The 17,608-nt window shown below is 47.8% G+C and overlaps 3 protein-coding genes across 3 annotated transcripts in view; 1 reads left to right on the top strand and 2 right to left on the bottom strand.

Moving 5' to 3' along the window:
- Positions 1-521, bottom strand: LOC108125056 (cuticle protein 16.5). The gene is made up of 2 exons (XM_017241065.3): positions 364-521; positions 1-303 (listed from the first exon to the last, which is right to left on the bottom strand). Exons 1-2 carry the CDS (start codon positions 367-369, stop codon positions 16-18), a joined length of 294 nt encoding a protein of 97 aa, XP_017096554.2. The 5' UTR covers positions 370-521; the 3' UTR covers positions 1-15.
- Positions 522-1,096: 575 nt separating this feature from the next.
- LOC108124996 (RNA polymerase-associated protein CTR9 homolog) lies at positions 1,097-4,868 on the top strand. Its single transcript, XM_017240960.3, has 5 exons — positions 1,097-1,288; positions 1,358-2,913; positions 2,970-3,165; positions 3,228-3,685; positions 3,736-4,868. The coding sequence occupies exons 1-5, from the start codon at positions 1,187-1,189 to the stop codon at positions 4,802-4,804; spliced, it is 3,381 nt and encodes a 1,126-aa protein (XP_017096449.2). The 5' UTR covers positions 1,097-1,186; the 3' UTR covers positions 4,805-4,868.
- Positions 4,869-5,744: 876 nt separating this feature from the next.
- Positions 5,745-17,608, bottom strand: part of side-V (sidestep V) — a 38,347-nt gene continuing 26,483 nt past the window's right edge. Inside the window, exons 4-14 of the mRNA XM_017241323.3 lie at positions 15,083-15,291; positions 14,773-15,017; positions 13,369-13,441; positions 12,615-12,766; positions 12,344-12,551; positions 12,153-12,283; positions 11,897-12,050; positions 11,039-11,755; positions 9,970-10,269; positions 9,428-9,831; positions 5,745-7,733 (exon numbers count right to left, since the gene is read on the bottom strand). Of these exons, the coding sequence (XP_017096812.3) occupies positions 7,146-7,733; positions 9,428-9,831; positions 9,970-10,269; positions 11,039-11,755; positions 11,897-12,050; positions 12,153-12,283; positions 12,344-12,551; positions 12,615-12,766; positions 13,369-13,441; positions 14,773-15,017; positions 15,083-15,291 (3,181 nt within the window). The 3' untranslated portion in view covers positions 5,745-7,145. The remainder of the gene's footprint in view (positions 7,734-9,427; positions 9,832-9,969; positions 10,270-11,038; positions 11,756-11,896; positions 12,051-12,152; positions 12,284-12,343; positions 12,552-12,614; positions 12,767-13,368; positions 13,442-14,772; positions 15,018-15,082; positions 15,292-17,608) is intronic.

Here is a 17,608-nt window from a genome sequence, read left to right as displayed (position 1 = left end):
TTGATCCAGGACTCTCTACTTCTTCAGCAGGGTGGAGACGAGAGGGGCGGCAGCGTAGGTGGTGACCGGGGCGGAGTAGGCGGAATAGACAGAAGGCGCCACATAGGAGGCGGAGTAGACGGAGGGAGCGGAGTAGACCGAGGGGGCGGCGTAGGCGGAGTAGGCGCGGGGCACAGCCGCGGCGTAGGTGGTCACGGGAGCGGCGGCGGCGTAGGTCAGGGCTGGAGCAGCGGCATAGGTGGTGACGGGAGCCACAACATGAGCCTGGGCGGCGGCGATGAAGAGGGCCAAGCAGACGAGGAACTACAAGGAGGATAAGAAGGATCAAACCTACTCTCACTATCGATGGTCCGCTTCACTCACTTTCATTTTGATTTTGGTTTTTTTGGTAAGAGACGAGTGTTCTCAGAGACTGGTAGTGCGTTGACTGATGCTGTTCTCCGCCCAGACCTCCAGTTTATATACCCGCACCCCAGAACAAGTTCTGTCCAACATGCGGATGTGGAATTGGAAGCTAATCCGAGTGGACCACATCGAATGGATTACCATTGTCCCCCGAATGTTTGTTTATTTTTACACTTTGACAACAAATTAGCAATTGGCCAGCGGAGTGGGGGAGCGAGTAGACGGACCAACCGACAAAGCGACCAACTGACAGTAATGCGAGCTCGGTGTTTGTCTGGACCTTTGGGTCAAGTTGGGTGACAAGCAAAAAGTGCTGGTGGCTCTGGTAGCCGGTAGCAAAAAGCTTCGATAATCGCAGAAACGAAAATCGATCCAAAGAGGAATCATGAAGTAATTACACTCGAGTTGAAAACGCAAGTGGGGCTACCCAATCAGTGTAATCATTTGCGCCCCAAACTGGGTCTTTCAACTGGGCCCTTGGCATTGATATTGAAAATGCTTAAAAATAGAAAAAGGGGGGAAGGCGTATGATAGTTACTAAGAATATTCAATGGATTTTAGGTCTTAAATTCATTGTTTCAGGGATGGTACCCTTAGAAGGACAAACAATCGATTATCCTAATTTTTGGACAATCAAAGCCCTTGTGTTAAGGCTTTTTCAACACTATTGGAAAATTAACTTTTTTCAACACCTGCAGTGAAAAGTCTATTCACAATAAGAGAACCCTAAAGAGTTTTTTTAAAAGAGAAAATAAAGGAAAAAAAACCTTAAAAAACTAAAATGGCCTATAATCAAGCATTGGCCTTTAAAACTGAAATTCTGGAACCGGTAAGCAAGCTTCAAATCGAGCGCTTCCCTTTGCGGCACTGGATAAACCACGCAGTAAGTTTTAGTTCCACAATTTTTGAAACATACATATACATACATATACTAATCGAAAACCCACAATAGCTGAGCTTCTACACGAGCAACCAGTATGAGAACTTCGTGCAGGTCTTGGAGGCGGCCATTTCGCGGTGCATGAAGTCCTCTGCCTCTTATCGAGAAGACCTGGCAAGGGCGTATAACGTCCTAGTGGCTGGCACTACCAGGCAGGCCTATAAGGAGCTTGGCAACCGCCGGGCTCTTCTAATGGCCAAGCTAACGAATCTGTTCCGGGTCATGGAAGGCACCCAGCGGGTCCAAGAACGCACTCTCATGGTGACCAAGGGCTACGCCTTTATGCTGACTGCCATGAGAGCTGCAGAGGCCGACGCTCTATTTGTTAACGTCCTCTGGCAGTCGTCGAGCAACGTCCTGGCCCTGATTGGACGCGGTTGCTTGGCCTACGCGCGGCAGGACTACCTGGCAGCTCTCGGCTTCTTCAAGAGCGTGCTGCTGCACCAGCCGCGCGGACCGGGGGACGTCCGAGTGGGCATAGCACACTGCTTCCTAAAGATGGGCGATGTGGACAGTGCCCGGCGCTGCTTCGAGTTGGCGCTGGCGAAGAACGGCCGCAGCCAGAACGCCTTGCTTGGAATGGCGCTCCTCAAGCTCAACCAGTGCCAGAAGGACACGCACATCGAGGGCATCCACTTGCTGAGCGCCGCCTTCGAGCTGAATCCCCGCCACGCTGCCGTCCTGGGGTTATTGGCTAAGCACTACTACCACGTCGGCGACCACGAGAAGGTCTGGTCACTGGCCGGGAACGCCTACATGCTGACGGACATACCGCAGCTTCAGTCGGAGAACTGCCTCCTCATTGCCAGGAGCTTCCACGCAACCCGGCAGTTCGACAAGGCCAAGTATTTCTACGCGCAGTCAGTAAAGCTGGCCCCCGAGGGCTATGTCCTTTCCCAATTGGGCCTGGCCCAGATGCACCTGAGGCGCGGAGGGCGGAAAGAGGCCAAGGGCTGTCTGGAGACGCTGCTGAAAGTTCTGCCCAAAGAGCACACCGCACTGGTGCTGCTGTCGAAGATCTACTTGGCGGAGAGGGCCGCCGGGCAGGTGGACCAGGCCATTGAGATGCTGGTAAGGGTGGTGGGGAGCCGCCTCGGACGCTGTAACTGCGACTGCTGGCTGACTCTGGCCTTTGGCTACGAGCAAAAAGGACAATGGCTCCGGGCCATCGATGCCTACCAAAAGGCCATGGGCATTTGTAAAAAATCGGGTCGAGAGGTGCCCGTCGAGTGGGTCAACAATCTGGCAGCCACCCAGCAGCTGGCCAAGATGCCCCAGCAAGCCCTCATCACCATTGACGAGGCCTTGGCCAGGAGCGAAGAAAGTACCGGCGAGCACAATCAGACGAACCTGTTGACCTTGCGCTTCAATCGCTGCAGGATTCTGGAGGACCTGCATAGGTGCGACCTGGCCGAAATAGCCTACAAGGTGATACTGGACGAGTACCCCAGCTACTACGATTGCTTCTTGCGCCTCGGCGTGATGGCCCTGCGCCAGAACAAGTTTTCCATTGCCACCGAGTACTTCAAAGACGTCCTCAAAGTGGACAACAACAATCTGCCCGCCAGGTGAGTTCGAAAGGCGAGTAACACCCACACTTTAATTCATTATCCTCTCTGGTTAGATCCTATCTAGGAAATTGCTACCTAAAGCTGGGACTTGCCAGCCAGGCCATGTACAACTTCAAAGTGATGGAAGATTCGTACGGCTTGGTGGCCATGGGTAACATTTGCTTGCACGACCTCAAGAAGTGCCTCGACAATGGGGACAGGTATTACGCCAAGAAACACCAGGAGAAGGCCGTGCAATTATTTAAGAAAGTAAGATCCCTGTTCCATCTTCTGTACTTCCATTCTCTATCTAGCTTCTGTCCTGTTTGTAGGCCATTGAGCGCAACCCCCGGAACATGTGGGCGGCGAACGGAATCGGCGTGGCGTTAAGCTGCCGCGAATTTTCCACCGAAGCTGAGGCCTGTTTCCAACAAATCGTTGAGGCTGGCAAGGAGTGTCCGTCGGCCACCCTGAACTTTGCCCACACGGCCCTAACAAAGGGCCAGTACAAGCAGGCCAGCCAGACCTACAAACAATGTCTGGAGGAGTGCCTGTCCCCCAACTGCGTGGAGATTATAGTGCCTCTGGCCAAGTCCCTGTACATGGATGGCAAGACCCGCGAGGCTAAGATTTGGCTTCTGAAAGCCCGTCACTTGTCGCCAGAAGACCCGGTGGTGATGTTCAACCTTGGCCTGGCCATCAAAAAAGATTCCGAGCGGATCTTCCAGGCTCCTCGACCCGAGATAGCTGAATTGGTGAGAGCCGAGTTGGAACTCAAGGTCTCCTACAGGTTGGTTTGTGCGGAATTCCTAAAAACAAATGCTAACCTTCCTTTTCTAGCTACTTCGATCACCTTTCAACATCCTTGCTTCAAACTGAGGTCTCGCTGAGAGCTGCTGCCAAGCAGGCCAAGAAGTGCGAAAGCTTGCTAGCTAACTTGCCGGATGAGCTGCGCCGCGTGCGCCAGCTAGACGATCTGGAAGAGACCCGCATCAGGTTGCAGACGCAACGCTATCAGGAGCGCCAGGAGCAGCTGGAGCAGCAGCGCTTGCGAGAGGACGAGGAGAAGCGGAAGCTCCGCGAGGAGCAGCTCGCGAAGAGGTTGGAGGTCCTTGAACGCACCAAAAAGATGTTCACAAAAGCAGCTCTAGAAAATAGTGAGACGGAGAAGAAATCCTCAAAGAAGCGTAAGGGACGTGGAAAGAAAAGCCATCGGAATGACCTGGATGACGAGGATCTGGATAAAGACCGCCAAGTGCCCGAGAAAAAGTCACGCAAACGGCACAAGAGCAAGGGCACTAAGTCGTCCAGGAAACGGAAAGAGGTCCATTCCAGTGACAGTGAAGCAGCAAATCAGATCAAGAAGTACAAGAGCACGGAGTTCATCGAAACCTCCAGCGAGGATAGCGACATCGACTTTAAAGGCAACAAGCTACCAAAAATGAAGCTACCAAAAATTTTCCCGGACTCGAACGATGAAAGTGACATGGAAACCGAACAAGCTGTCCAAAAGAATCCCGAGGACCCGTCACATATAGTCAACGAAATCGATCCCAATCCTTCTTATGACGATGGGCCACAGATGGACGCTTACTCCGGCATAGTTAACGAAATGGTAAATCCAGTTTACGATGATGGAACTGAGATGGAGTTGGACGAGGAACTCAACCTGGTAAACGAAAAGAAGCAGCATTTCCAGCCAGGAGCTTCGGTAGAGTTCTTGGTTGCCAATGAGGCACCTGTGCTAATGGATCGTCACACGGAGATCAGCGAAAGCCGTCAGCTAGAAATCAACTTTATGCAAGATCGAGAGAACGGGGAGCTCAATAGCGCGGAAGCCGAGTCCTTGGACATGTTAAACGATTACTTTGATGCCCTGGAGAAGAAGATGGAGGCGCAACCAGAATAGTCCTTTGCGGTTGTTTCATTCGCTGTTAACCTGTTCGTTCAATAACTTGATTAAACGTCAAGTAGCTACTTGTGTGATGAGCACACAAATTCAGAAATTCATTTAATTTTGGTCTCCAGCTAAATGTGTCAGCGGCTCCCGGGGGAGTTGAGGAAGCGTACTGGCCTCCCGGGGCAGCGAGATGGGGCGAGCATGTTCATTTGAATGCCAACTCATGTCGGGAGAGGAGCTGCCTTGGGTGTCCTGCTGGAATTACGCATCTACTTGACTGCCACTTTGTAACTGTCAGGAATCTAACGAACCAAACGAAACCGAACGGGCAGAGCAAACCGAAAGTTAAATATTCGTTAGGCAAACGCGAAAAATGAGCCGTGGGTGGGCGGGACGGCGGCTCATTAATATCAATTTATGAGCTGAGACACGAAATTAGTCTTTGACAAGTTTCGCCGCAGGATGTGGACAAACAAACAAGCACACCACACATGTCCTTTCATACATCCACAGTCGTACGTATGTACATCTGGCACCACTCCACGGCCACTCACACATGTCGTTGCTTTGTTTTCTGTCGGTTTTTAGGTGGTCTGATGGTTCTGGGGTCTGGGGGTCTGGGTGGTCTGGGCTTGCGTTAATTAATTCCAAAAGTGTATTGCGTGTCATGCCAAAAGGACAAATATGCGTACACGAACTCATGTCCTGTGGTGAAATGGGCTTGTTACGGGTGTCTGTATATTCTGTCCGTCTGCTTTGCCCCGCCTGCTCATCGCTCCTCGCTCCTCGTAATTATGAAAAATATTTTGGAATAAATCTGAGGACAATGAGCTAACCACTTACCAGACTGCCGAAACTCACAACATTTTTCGGTAGTTTCCCCATGCATAAAGTGTTTGTGAGTTGCTGAATACTTTTACCCCAGTTTAAATGTTTAAAAACTCATGAATTTATACACATTTTCTTCTTTATTTTTGTCGCTTGTTTCTGCTCCATAGCAAGATTAACTTTTCTTTACATCGAGAGGGGACTAACTAAAGTAGTGGTGTTCGCACCCAAAATAAATACTCTCCTCGCTTACAAAACAAGGGTTAATCCAGAAAATATATACTTTTCATAATCGTAGTTCCTTAGCTGCTAGTCTAAACCAAAATTAAGTTTTCCGTTTTGTTTCTTTTTTTTAATAATTTATAATTCGAGTCACAATTTAATTTGATTTTGTCATTGAAGAAGCACTTTGCATGTTGGGTTGCTGGTGGTGGTGGGCGGGATTGAAATCTGTTAGTATGGGAAAATTCTTAGAGCCATAAAGTTGAACTGGAAAATTGTTTCTTTGGGCAGTTGGTGGCAGAGACACGTTGAACTTTGGCGTCTCATGTCATGGTTACATACAGATATATTCGTAATATATAGACTTGATAAAGATTCGACAACAGATACTTATAAAATTTCGTTTCACATTTAACAAAATATGATTGATGCATACAGTACAGTACATATACAGTATATTCATTTCATGACACATCATATGGTGTGGTATCGTATCGTACTCGTTTATATAATATATATGTATATAGTTTGCGCCTATTTCGGATCTTTTGCAGGTTGCTGCTGCTGTCGAGTTGTGCTATATGTTTATGTCGATATAGAGATATGCCATTAAATTCTGTTATTTATCATATACACACATCATATATATATATGATCAGGGGGATAGTCTTTTCGTAGATTCGCAATGTGACTAACTAAGTTCAATTCAGTTTAAGCTACTTTAGTGGCTAATCGTAAACTAGATTAAGTATTAGCTGACCTGATCCTAAAGTAAGTTACATATATACACATCTATGGCTTAGGCCTAGCTAGTTCGATTTCACTAATCTCTTAGCTTCAAGATTCAACTAGTTTTCTGTTAGATTTATTCTCTGTTAATTCTGTAATTTCACAAGCATAGCTCTTTGTTTTCACTGAAGTATTCCATTTTATGTTGCGCACAAAGATATCATAATTAGATTCTAGATAAATGCTTCTCGTTTTGTGGTTTAGTCGGGTTCGAAAACAGTGCTATATTATCCATAAAGGTAGACTATAACTATAATCGATTCTTAATACACCTTCTTCAGCTGCCTGCTAAGTTTGCTTTGTTTTGTGTGGAAGTCTTATCGAGTTTTTGCGGCAGCTTAACTACATTACTATAATACAGATTTTGGGATTACCTCTGCGATACTTTCCGATCGCATCAAACACCTTCTTAGACAATGGTGGTGCGCTCGGCGCCCAGAGTGGTGGTGGTGCACGTACTGCTCCCCCCAATACACACGATCTGACACTTGATGTCCTCTTTGGCTAACTCTCAGGAGCTCACCGTCTCGTAGTTCCCGCCACCACCGCTCAGGAGCAGGGGCGACTGCACTCCGGCACCGCCGGCACCCAAGGTGGTGCTGTAGGTAGCCGTCTGGGAGCGTGGCGAGGTGAGCAGCGACTGGGCGGCTCCGATGGTGATGTTTCCGCTGGTCACCGAGCTTGTTAGGGCGGCCGAGATTCCGCCCACATGCAGGGTGCTGCCCGGGTGTGGAAGTGTGTTGCAGGCGCCCACCAAGCCCCCTCCTACGCCCAGTCCGCTGCCATTGGTCTGCAGCGATCCGTTCGACTGACCGCCCAGCAGGGGCATCGTGCAGGTGGTGGTGGATCCATAGGGGGATGTGGGCGAGGTCCTGGTCTCATAAGCGGGCAAATGGTAGCCACTCGGCCCACCTCCAACTGAGGCACCAGGTCCACCGCTACCTCCTCGACCCGGAATACGGGTATAGATGTTGGGGGGAGTCCTTGTGGATAGCAAGGGCGGTGGGGCAGTGTAAATGGGGCGCTGAACGGCCGGGGCACGCTGGGGCGTATTGTACAAGCTGAAGGCGGGGTTCGTGGTTAGGGATAGTTCACCGTACTGCAATAAAACAAAAAAAAAATTGTGATTAAAATGGTGCTTTTTCATTTCCAATCAAAATTAAGATTGAAGTTAGGTTAAATTAGTCAGCAAACACTCTACTTCAAGTTTGATGTAATTTTCTCTTTTATTTTTGACAAAATAATTTCAACCTTTTTGACGGAATGCTGACGAAAACATTTTCTAATCGAAAAGTTTTTCCACTGACCCGTACAAACACCAGGAACTTCTAATGAGCTTGTTAGGAACTCTGTCAACTGGGTGGGACACAAAACAGACCAGCAAAAATTTACTAAAAGTCCAACTAAACAAAAAGCTAAACATCAACTCTATTCGGAGATGACGAAAACAAAAGCATTGGGCCATCAAATTTTGATGCCACAGGAACAAAAAAAACTAGCCAACCAATGAGAACATTTTAAACAACGCTGATTTAGTTTTGGTTGGTTAGACAAGCACTTGATGGGATTCAGGCGAAATAAATTTAAAAAATTCTTTATTTTGGCTAATTAAACAGACTAAAAGTTAGTTATATTGTTTGTTCTATACGCCCAGTGGCGGATTTAACAGGTCGGCAAAGGCGCGCTTGCCCACTGGGCCTCCCCGACGAAAGGCTTTCAGGGCCCCTCGTGGTGAAAGTTACACCTTCGATTTCTTTTCCATAAATCTGCATCAAAATCTGGGAACAAAATATTTTTTAGATTTTTTGTCAATTTTTCTGGGCTGTCCCCTTCAAAATGTGCCGAATGCATGGGGAGCCCCATATGACCCACTGCGAAGGCCATATCTTAGGAAATATTCATCCGATTCTTGAACGGAATACCTTAAACGATTTGTGGATCGATTCTCCATAAATCTGCATCAAAATCTGGGAACAAAATATTTTTAAGATTTTTTGTCAAATTTTCTGGGCTGTCTCAAAATGTGTAAAATGCGTGGGGAGCCCCGTATGACCCACTGCGTAGGCCATATCTTAGGAAATATTCATCCGATTCTTAAACGGAATACCTTAAACGATTTTTGGATCGATTCTCCATAAATCTGCATCAAAATCTGGGAACAAAATATTTTTAAGATTTTTTGTCAAATTTTCTGGGCTGTCCCCTTCAAAATGTGTAAAATGCATGGGGAGCCCCGTATGACCCACTGCGAAGGCCATATCTTAGGAAATATTCATCCGATTCTTGAACGGAATACCTTAAACGACTTGTGGATCGATTCTCCATAAATCTGCATCAAAATCTGGGAACAAAATATTTTTAAGATTTTTTGTCAAATTTTTTGGGCTGTACCCTTCAAAATACCCTTCAATGTACCCTGAAAAAATTTTGCCCACTGGGCCTTTTTCCTTAAATCCGCCACTGTATACGCCGTACTTTATAGTTGGTACGTTGTCAGGTTTACGGAATGAGGTTTACGCCATAGCCAAACAATTACTGTCGGGTTATTGACGGAGATCGATGGGGAATTGTTATAGAAATCTTTTGAGATATTCCAGGGAAGAATCAAATGGCATTTGGCTGAAAGTCCTTGGTATGCTTCCCCATAAAAACAATAATCGGATGTAAATATATAGCCCCTAACTAAAATGGAATCCCCAAAAGTATGCCACAATTTTTTCAATTTGTAAGGCAAAGATATGGGACTAGGAAGAATGGGACTTTAAAAATCGAGCATTAGAATAGTAGACTCACCTGTTTTCCAAACGTAGGAGACAGCGAGGGCGGCGGCGGGGAAGCGGTGCTAATACGTGTGGGTGGTGTGTACAAAATCCTTTGGGATTCCATATTCAATCTGTCGAAGGCCTTCTCCTCTTGGTGGAACTCGTCCTCGCTGTTGGCCTCCTGCGGCACCACATCCGGGTTTTTGTCCTCTAGGCTCGAGTGGCTGCCCATATTGCGGGACAAGGGCTCCGCGCTTCCCTTGTCAGCCTCCGTGGTGGTGGCATCGCCGCCATTTCCGTGCCTTCGTCCGCCGCGTTTACTCCGGAACTTGATAACGATCACTACGCAGATAGCCACCAGGATAAGAGTGACCATGACGCCGAGCAGGGCGCCCAGCAGTGGAGTTAGCTGCACCAGAACTGCCGTGGAGGAAGCTGAAGGAAGACGGAAAATGAAATAAGGGGAAAGGTCAAAAGTCGCCTCACTAGAAAATGGAACTAAATGGCAAAGAATGTACCTAACCTATGCTATAATTTAAACCAATAACATTATATCCTCCGCAAGACACTCACCTGTTCGCAGAAGAGGAGCTGACAGGGTGCGGCCCCTCAGCCTGTAGGCCACCTTGCTGGGTCCCTGGGCATTCACCGCCGTTATCCGGATGACAAACACCGAGTCGCTGGGCAGACGCTTCACCGTAAACTCTGGGTACTTGTACGAGGCGTTGTACAGGATTTGGCGGTTCAGCTCGTCGTAGATTTGGGCATGAAAGTGCTGAGGAATTCCACCATCGTAGCCAGGGATGCACTGGATCTGCAGTGAGTTGGCTGTGGCATTAAAGGCCGTGCAGTTTTTCACAGGTTCGGGAAGATCTGGAGGAAAGGATATACATAGTTTAAATATTAGTAAGGAGCTCTCCAAGCTCGAACATGGAGGGTAGGGTCTCATGCGTAAATAAATAAATGATGTAGCCTGGAAATTTATTGCATTTGATTATCAGATTATCGGTCGGCACACAGATTGCTGCAGCAGTAGTTGCAACAGTGGCAGCCACATCAGGAGAGCAAACATGCAGATGGCGTTGGTAAACATGGCTTTTATTGCCGTCAGGGACAACCGGACGGACAACCACTGGCTCCTGCTGTCTTTGGTCGGCCACCCTCCCGTGAAACGCCCCTGACAAGCGTTAAATTGCCGCATGCCGGGGCAGCTTCGCACCGAGCTTGGCCAAATGTAAATAACGAGCAGAGATTCGCCCGCCGGTGCGTGTTGCATGCCACAATTATCTACTGACCAGCTCTGGCCAGAGGCAGCCAGAATCGAATAAACACGACTGTTGTTTTCGTTGTTCTCGATGTGAAATGAATTAAATTTTACACTTTTTCCCCAACGGGCTTAACAACTTGCCGTGGGCTTTGCCGGGAGGTCATGAAATCACTTAATCCTTTGGCTTAAATTGTAAATATTCCCCAAAAAAAAGTGCAACTTTGCCAGCTGTTAAATAAATTAAGAGTTTTTAAAAGTCTAACGACTCTTGAACACCGCCAAGCCCCCAAAAGGGTATTTTAGTTTTCTGATTTTCCTGAACTTTTCCCTGGCCACCATTTTTATCTCTCCTTGGACACACCCGAGTGAACTCACCTGCCGGCTGGATGTGGTACCAGCAGGGCTGGCTGTGGCCCATCGGACTGCTGGCCACGCAGGAAATCGCACCGAAGCTCTCGTAGCTCTCCACGTGGTAGCTGTAGACGTTGTTCAGCGGCGGTGCGGACGTGGTTGTGGGGGGCGTGGCCATGGCCTGGCGGTGGTGCTGCTGCTTGTGCAGAGCTGCCAGCCTCTTGCGCTCGGACAGCTGTAGCCCTCCGCCGCCCGATGGCGAGTGATGGGCCTCTCCGACGCCAGATCCGCCGGACTGCATCTGTTGTTGCTGGGGCTTCCGCTGCTGCTGCTTGTTGTTCTCCACGTGATTCTTGTGCACCATGTTGGAGTAGACCATCTGGGCGTGGGGATGGTGAGAGGGCTGCTCCTCGCCGTACTCCTCCTCGAAGTCCTCGTACTCGTCCTCGTCCTCGAACCTTATAGCCGCCATGCGTCCGTGGCGGCCGTGAAGGAGTCTCGGCTGCATTCCGGCGTGCGCGTGCTTCCGCTTCTGGCGCTGATAATATCCGCCCAGGTCCGCGACCAGGGAGGCGGATCCGGGCGAATGCGGCAGCTCCGTGAGGCTCTCCAGCGAGTTGTTGAAGTGCCACTTGTAATTTAGATTATCGAGTGGGTTCGCGTCCACCTCGCAGGTGATGTTGATTGTCTGCTTGAGTGCGGCACGTATAATCGTAGAGTCTGACTTGCAAACGGGAGGATCTAAGGCACAGAGAGAGAAATGATACACGATAGTAATACTATGTTCTAATAAGTACTAATGTTAGATGTTCTAATATTTTTTATAATTTATATGGAATTTTCTTTAGCAGGGTCAAAGTGGAAAGGATAGTTGAAACTTACACTTCACGTCCAAGTAGACCTCGTTGCTGGACACGCTTCCCTGCAGGTTACTGGCCCTACAGAAGTACTGGCCGTGCGAGGACTTGGAGATTCCCTGCAGGACGAGGGTCTGGTTTGAAATGATGATGCCGCGCGAGGAATGCAATTGCTTGTCCTGAAGGAGTAAACAACGTTAAGCACATATTGGTTAATTAGTGGTTATTGTTTATTGATTTTCCAAATAAAAACTTAGCTAAGGCAATTAAAGAAAACTTACACTGTGATACCACTCCACTCGGGTGATGGCAGGGTTGGCCTTCACATCGCACTCCAGATAGACGTCAGAACCCTTGAGGAGATTATTGGGATCAAGGGGAGCGCCCAAGTTCAGGTTCACAATGGGTGCATCTGAAATAGATTTGGTCTGTCCATTATTCGCCCCAAAGTTCCAGCTTTCGAGCAACTTACGAGTCACGTTCAGCACTCTGGAGTCCTTGAGATACAATCCTGTGTTTCCATTGCCCAAGGTGGTCATTACCGTGGTGTGACCTTCCTGTAGCTGCTGGGAAGTGATCCCCGAGTTCAGGGATATAGAGCACACCACCTGTCGTTCGTTATCCTCTGGCACAGGAATCAGCATCAGTTCGGACATCGTTGTATTGCCATCAACGGAGGTCTGAGGTGGTTTTGGGGAAAACTGTAGATATCAAAGCCTTTGGAAAGTGTTTTCAAGACTTACAGATGTGGTGGCACCTCTGAGGATCTGTCCTGCCTTGGACCAGATAATTTCGGGAGGTGGCCGTGCTCCAATCGCCGTGCAGGTCACATGAGTCCTGGTCCCAGCTACTACGGCGTGGTTCAGTCCTTGAAGCAGCAGGCTGAGTGGAGGCACTGTGGAAGCACAAAATTCAACTTTTGTGAAAACTCTTGTTTGAATATTTAATGGACACTACATTTATCCATATCTCTAGATCCGTTCCATTCAACTGCACCCATTATGGCCTATCGTGGCATCTGATTAACATTACGATACTCCTTTATTACCCAACAAGGACACCGCGCGAATTCCGCTTCGCAAGGATGCCGCTTAATTTCCTGCACATCTATAACCAACCTTTATGGAAATGTTCATTATTTATGTCACATTTTATTATGCCCATCACTGGCCCACAACGCCCACCCACCCGGACTCTACCCGGGGGACCCGCAAACCCGATTAGCCTGGAACCAAGCCACCCAACCACCCGCATAACCATAAATGCATGGATGAGGATGAATATGCGAGTGGTCGTGTGTCCTTGCGGTGGAATGACAAAACTTTAATTACATTAATTTCCATGAAAACGTCACGCCCACGAAGTAGAACAAAAACAATAACCCTGTGCTATCCATTGGCCGGCCAAAACCGACCTTGAACATGTTCGTCCTACACTAAAATATTTTTGCATTATGCTAAGCGATGGTTGGGGAGGACGTTTTGGGCAGTTACTTACGATTCATGTCGAGGATAACCTTCTTGGTCAGCGCCGGAACCACGTGGCCGTTGGTCGCCTGGCAGGTGTACATCTGGAATACGAGAAGAGATGGGGAGAAATTCATGAAATTCGATGATTTATGCTCATTACGATAATTGCCCCTTAACTAATAACATCAACAATGTTCAATAAATAAGGGGAGCACTGGCAGGAGCCAGGCACGATGATAAATCATCAATATTTAATTTTAATTGCTTCTATTGCGAAAAAGCGAGGGAGTGGCAGCTACTGGGATACAATAACCGAGCTTCTGGGTCTTGTCCTTGTTTATTAACAATTTCAGGACAATTTGCGAAGGAATAACATCATATAAGATGCACAAAACTCGTCAAGAAATGTTTAATTTTAAAGCAGAACCATCTCACAATTATTTCACCTTTGGAGCTCAAAGGGCTTCCAGCTGCTGCACTTTACATGTCAATATATTAAACTTGATATCCACTTTCTTGTGGGTAACCCGATACTCCTTGAGCCTTGGGCCGTCCGTCTGGCAATAAAAATATTTGCATAACTTTTGGGTTCGCCGCACAGCAAGTCTCGTCTCTTTTTGGAGAATTAGGTCATAAATTTCTATTCCATTGCACAACAATATCTAGCGTTATTGAAAGATACTGTGGGGTCACAGGCCGGCACTGTTGCTCCACGGGATTGTGTCACACTGGGTCACTGAAACTGAGACGTGTTCATTGTGCCACAAAAGGGTTCAAGAAACTTTTCAGTTCAAGTCTTGAGAGTAATTTTCAATGGCAATAAAATGGAATGAGTATTTCACCGCATTAAAGATTAAGCTCCAGAAATCACCGAAAACATTGTGCTTACTTTAATCTCGGTCTAAGCTAATAACTTGTGGTATAACATGAACACCGTTGAAACGACTCCACTCGAGCCATTCATCCAGCCAACAGCCGCCAGACTCGAGGCCAACAAAAGACCTGACCGGCTCACAATTGTTGTGGCCTCAGGGGGACTGTAGGGGACAGGCCTCGGGACGGAAACCGTCAGATCTGAATGGCGGGATTAGCGGCGCAACAATAATGTTCATTACATGGACAAAAAAATCCGCTTAGAACCCCAAGCAAGAGAGCAACGCGGAGGAGGTTATTCCCCCGGGAGATAGGGGTTCTATTATTTGAGTTTCTCAGGGGATTCTCTGGGGCACCAAGCCACCCAGGAACGATTCCCAATGCAGGTTGCATTTGATTTCTATTAGCCATTGTGCTAGAACGGCTTGCCACCCAGGGCGAGCCATTAACGGAGGCCCTTTTGTGGTCAAAAATAAATGGCTAACAGGGCTATCAGGGAGGTGCTACTTGAGTCATAAATAAGGATTACAGTACAGAAGGAGCATTGTCTCTGACTTACCGTTAGCAGGTCCTTGCGCTGTATGTTCTTCAGTCGCAGGACATTGCGCACTGAGCCGTCGGGCAGCACCTGGAAGGAGTCGTCGATCAGGGCGTGCTCCCGCCACCAGGAGACCCGTGGCGGAGGTACTCCTCCGCTCGACAGGCAGGTGAGGTCGATGCTGTCGCCCTCCAAGTAAGGTCCAGCCGTTTGGTCGCGAATCTCAGCGCCATGATGGTCCAGAATGGTCAGCTGAGTGGGCGGAACTGCAGAAGACAATGGAGGAAGGTAATCAGGAAGCAGTTATAACTATCTAATAGGTGGAACCTACCCAGGACAGTCACGTTGATGCGCCAGTTTCGCGTGGGGGAGCTCTGGAAGTCCACCCGGCACTTGTAGAGGCCGGCGTCCGAGGTCTGGATGTTCTTGATCCGCAGGGCAGGTGGATTGGTGTCATAGTGGAAATGGGCCTTCTTGTTGAAGACGCTCTCGTCCGCCCAGGGTATGGCCTTGTGCAAAGGGCGCCCGCGGGCGTCAAAGCTGAAACGATTCATGAAATAAAGCAATTGATGGAGGGAATGCCAGCATTTGCATATGGAGTTGGGGCAAGGAGGGCGGAAGGCAAACATTAACCCCGAAAAGGGCGTCATAAGTACAACCTTTTAACCTCTGTCCCTACCTCTAATGGAACATAAAACACCGCAATAAAAGGCAGACATTTTGACACGTTCCCCAATAGTCGCACACCTTCAATTACGCGTTGCCGATAAGCCACAAACTGCGCTGGCCCGGTTCATTGATTTTATTGTCCAAACAATTGAGACAACATCGGCGGCCAGGCCAGTGGAATGTGTGCCAGATCCAGGGAATCGACTAAAATCGGAATACTTAATTAGCTTTCCCTTAGGGTCGGTCGGTCGGTCAAGCTATTTTCAGGCACTCCGAGCTGGGATATAGAAACAGAAATAAATAGTGCCAGTGGGGGGAGTGCAGTGCCTGAATGGTCGGGGGAGAACTCTGTTTTTATTGTTATTGCCAAACGCTTTTGTTTTATGGCTTTGTCCGATGCATTTTGACAAAGTGCCGCATTAAATGTCAACAGAGCCTTTGGGCTCTAGTTATCTGGGCTGCCAGTGCTTTATCGTAAAATGCATTTACAGAACTCTTGATTTCCATTTGCTTTCGCTTTTTATGTCCGCGTTTTTTAGGATTTTAAATGGTCGCATTTAAATTGGTTTCAGTCGCTTTGCGTATTTTAATTTGATTTTTCATTATGTTCTTTTTTTTCCGGAGCACTTCGTTTGACCTTTTTTTTCTGGTATGCCGGCAGGAGGGGCTGGCTGGGGCGTAAGCCCTGCAAAAACACGGAACAAATTTCTGCTGCTTATGTTAATGCGATGGAACCAGCCCGCAAGCCCGCCCTTCCTCATCCACTTTATAGTTCACTTCAATTAATTAATTGATCAATTTAGCCCTGTTGTGTATATTCTTGCGGCTTAAGCGGATTCCCATTTATTATTGCATTTCCCTGTTTTCCAAAGGAATTAAAGATATTTTTTTAGGCCGATGCTGTGGCATTTTTAAGTAGCTTTAAAGAGGCCACAGGGCGATAAAAAGCACATGGTGGCAGTTTATGTTTCAGCATCCAGTTGATCTCGTTTCGGAAACTAAAATTAGCACAAGGCTTTATGTTCCTGGGAAGGAGTATGAGTAAAAAATACTTTCCTTAGATCTCCCATCCAAATGGCAATAATTCTCTGGAGAATAATCATCGCCTTGGCGCTGGATTATTCCACATTCTAAACAGATCATGGCACTCGTTCTACTCTCCAATGATTTATCACTCGGGCTAGACCCACAATTGGGGAAACGCACTCGAAAACTAGAAAGCCTGGCCCGCCAGAACAGGAGTAAGTGGCACAAGATGGATGGGATATTTGTTAATGGATTTTAAACATAATTAAATTATGTTGGAAAAGAGGCTCGTGAACGGGAGGGTTATCTCCACGGGTTATCCATGGAAATTGGAAAACAAATTCCCATGCAATTAATCTCTCGACCTTTGCCAGCTTTTTGGCCACATCGGAGCTTCTAGCCCGCCTAGCCCGCCAAGAACCGTAGAACTTATAAAGTGTGGGAAAAGGAAATTAAAATTGATGGAAAACAATCAAGCGATGCGGGCGGGCGAAGCCGGCCAACAGATATCTGCATGGACTTGAGGTTTTATGTGGTCATAAAAAGTACTCCCAGCCACTCGACCAGAAAATGGTAATTGCAATCGAGGCCAGAGAGTGCAGGGAGCAGCACATTCCTGACACTTTGATTTGACATTATCGAGGGCACGGCGAATCGAGAGTTTTCGGGAAAATAAAATTCAATTTCTGGTCTACTGCGCGGCTGTCTACTCGAGACTCCACTCGACTTCACCTGGCAGGTCTTCCCACATCAGTGCCCGTTTCCTTAGCTTTCTGCCAGACTTTTCCGGGAAAAGTGGCAAAGTAAAGGAAAAGAGAGAGAGAGACCTGGCATCCAGGGACCTTTGAACCGAATTGCTGCCGCCAATCATTCAGTCTATATGGGAATAAGTATACATTATATGCCGTAGAAGATGCCCCGCAGATGCCATCACTTGTGACACTTCCTGGCTGGGCCTCCTACTTGGTCCTGATGAGCTCGTTAAAAAATTGTTCAGCTATCGAGCCTGCGAGAAGAAATTTTTTGAGAAATAGGTGGTGACAGGGGGCAGAGGCATAAGCCTAGTACCTTAACCCCTCCCCGAGACTGGCACGTAGGTTCTTCCCTGTAAGTAATGTTTATATCGTCAAATTCAACATAAATGCCTCACGTTAATAGAATT

This window comes from Drosophila bipectinata, chromosome 2R (assembly GCF_030179905.1).
Source record: "Drosophila bipectinata strain 14024-0381.07 chromosome 2R, DbipHiC1v2, whole genome shotgun sequence".
NCBI lineage: Eukaryota > Metazoa > Arthropoda > Insecta > Diptera > Drosophilidae > Drosophila > Drosophila bipectinata.
The sequence above is the reverse complement of the archived record's forward strand: the minus strand, read 5'-3'. Positions and strand labels throughout refer to the sequence as shown.

Coding starts and splice junctions, on each gene's coding strand:
- LOC108124996 (XM_017240960.3), top strand. CDS start 1,187: ATGGCCTATAATCAAGCATTGGCCTTTAAAACTGAAATTCTGGAACCG. Junction 2,914..2,969: donor AACAACAATCTGCCCGCCAG/GTGAGTTCGAAA, acceptor CTCTCTGGTTAG/ATCCTATCTAGGAAATTGCT. Junction 3,166..3,227: donor CCGTGCAATTATTTAAGAAA/GTAAGATCCCTG, acceptor TCCTGTTTGTAG/GCCATTGAGCGCAACCCCCG.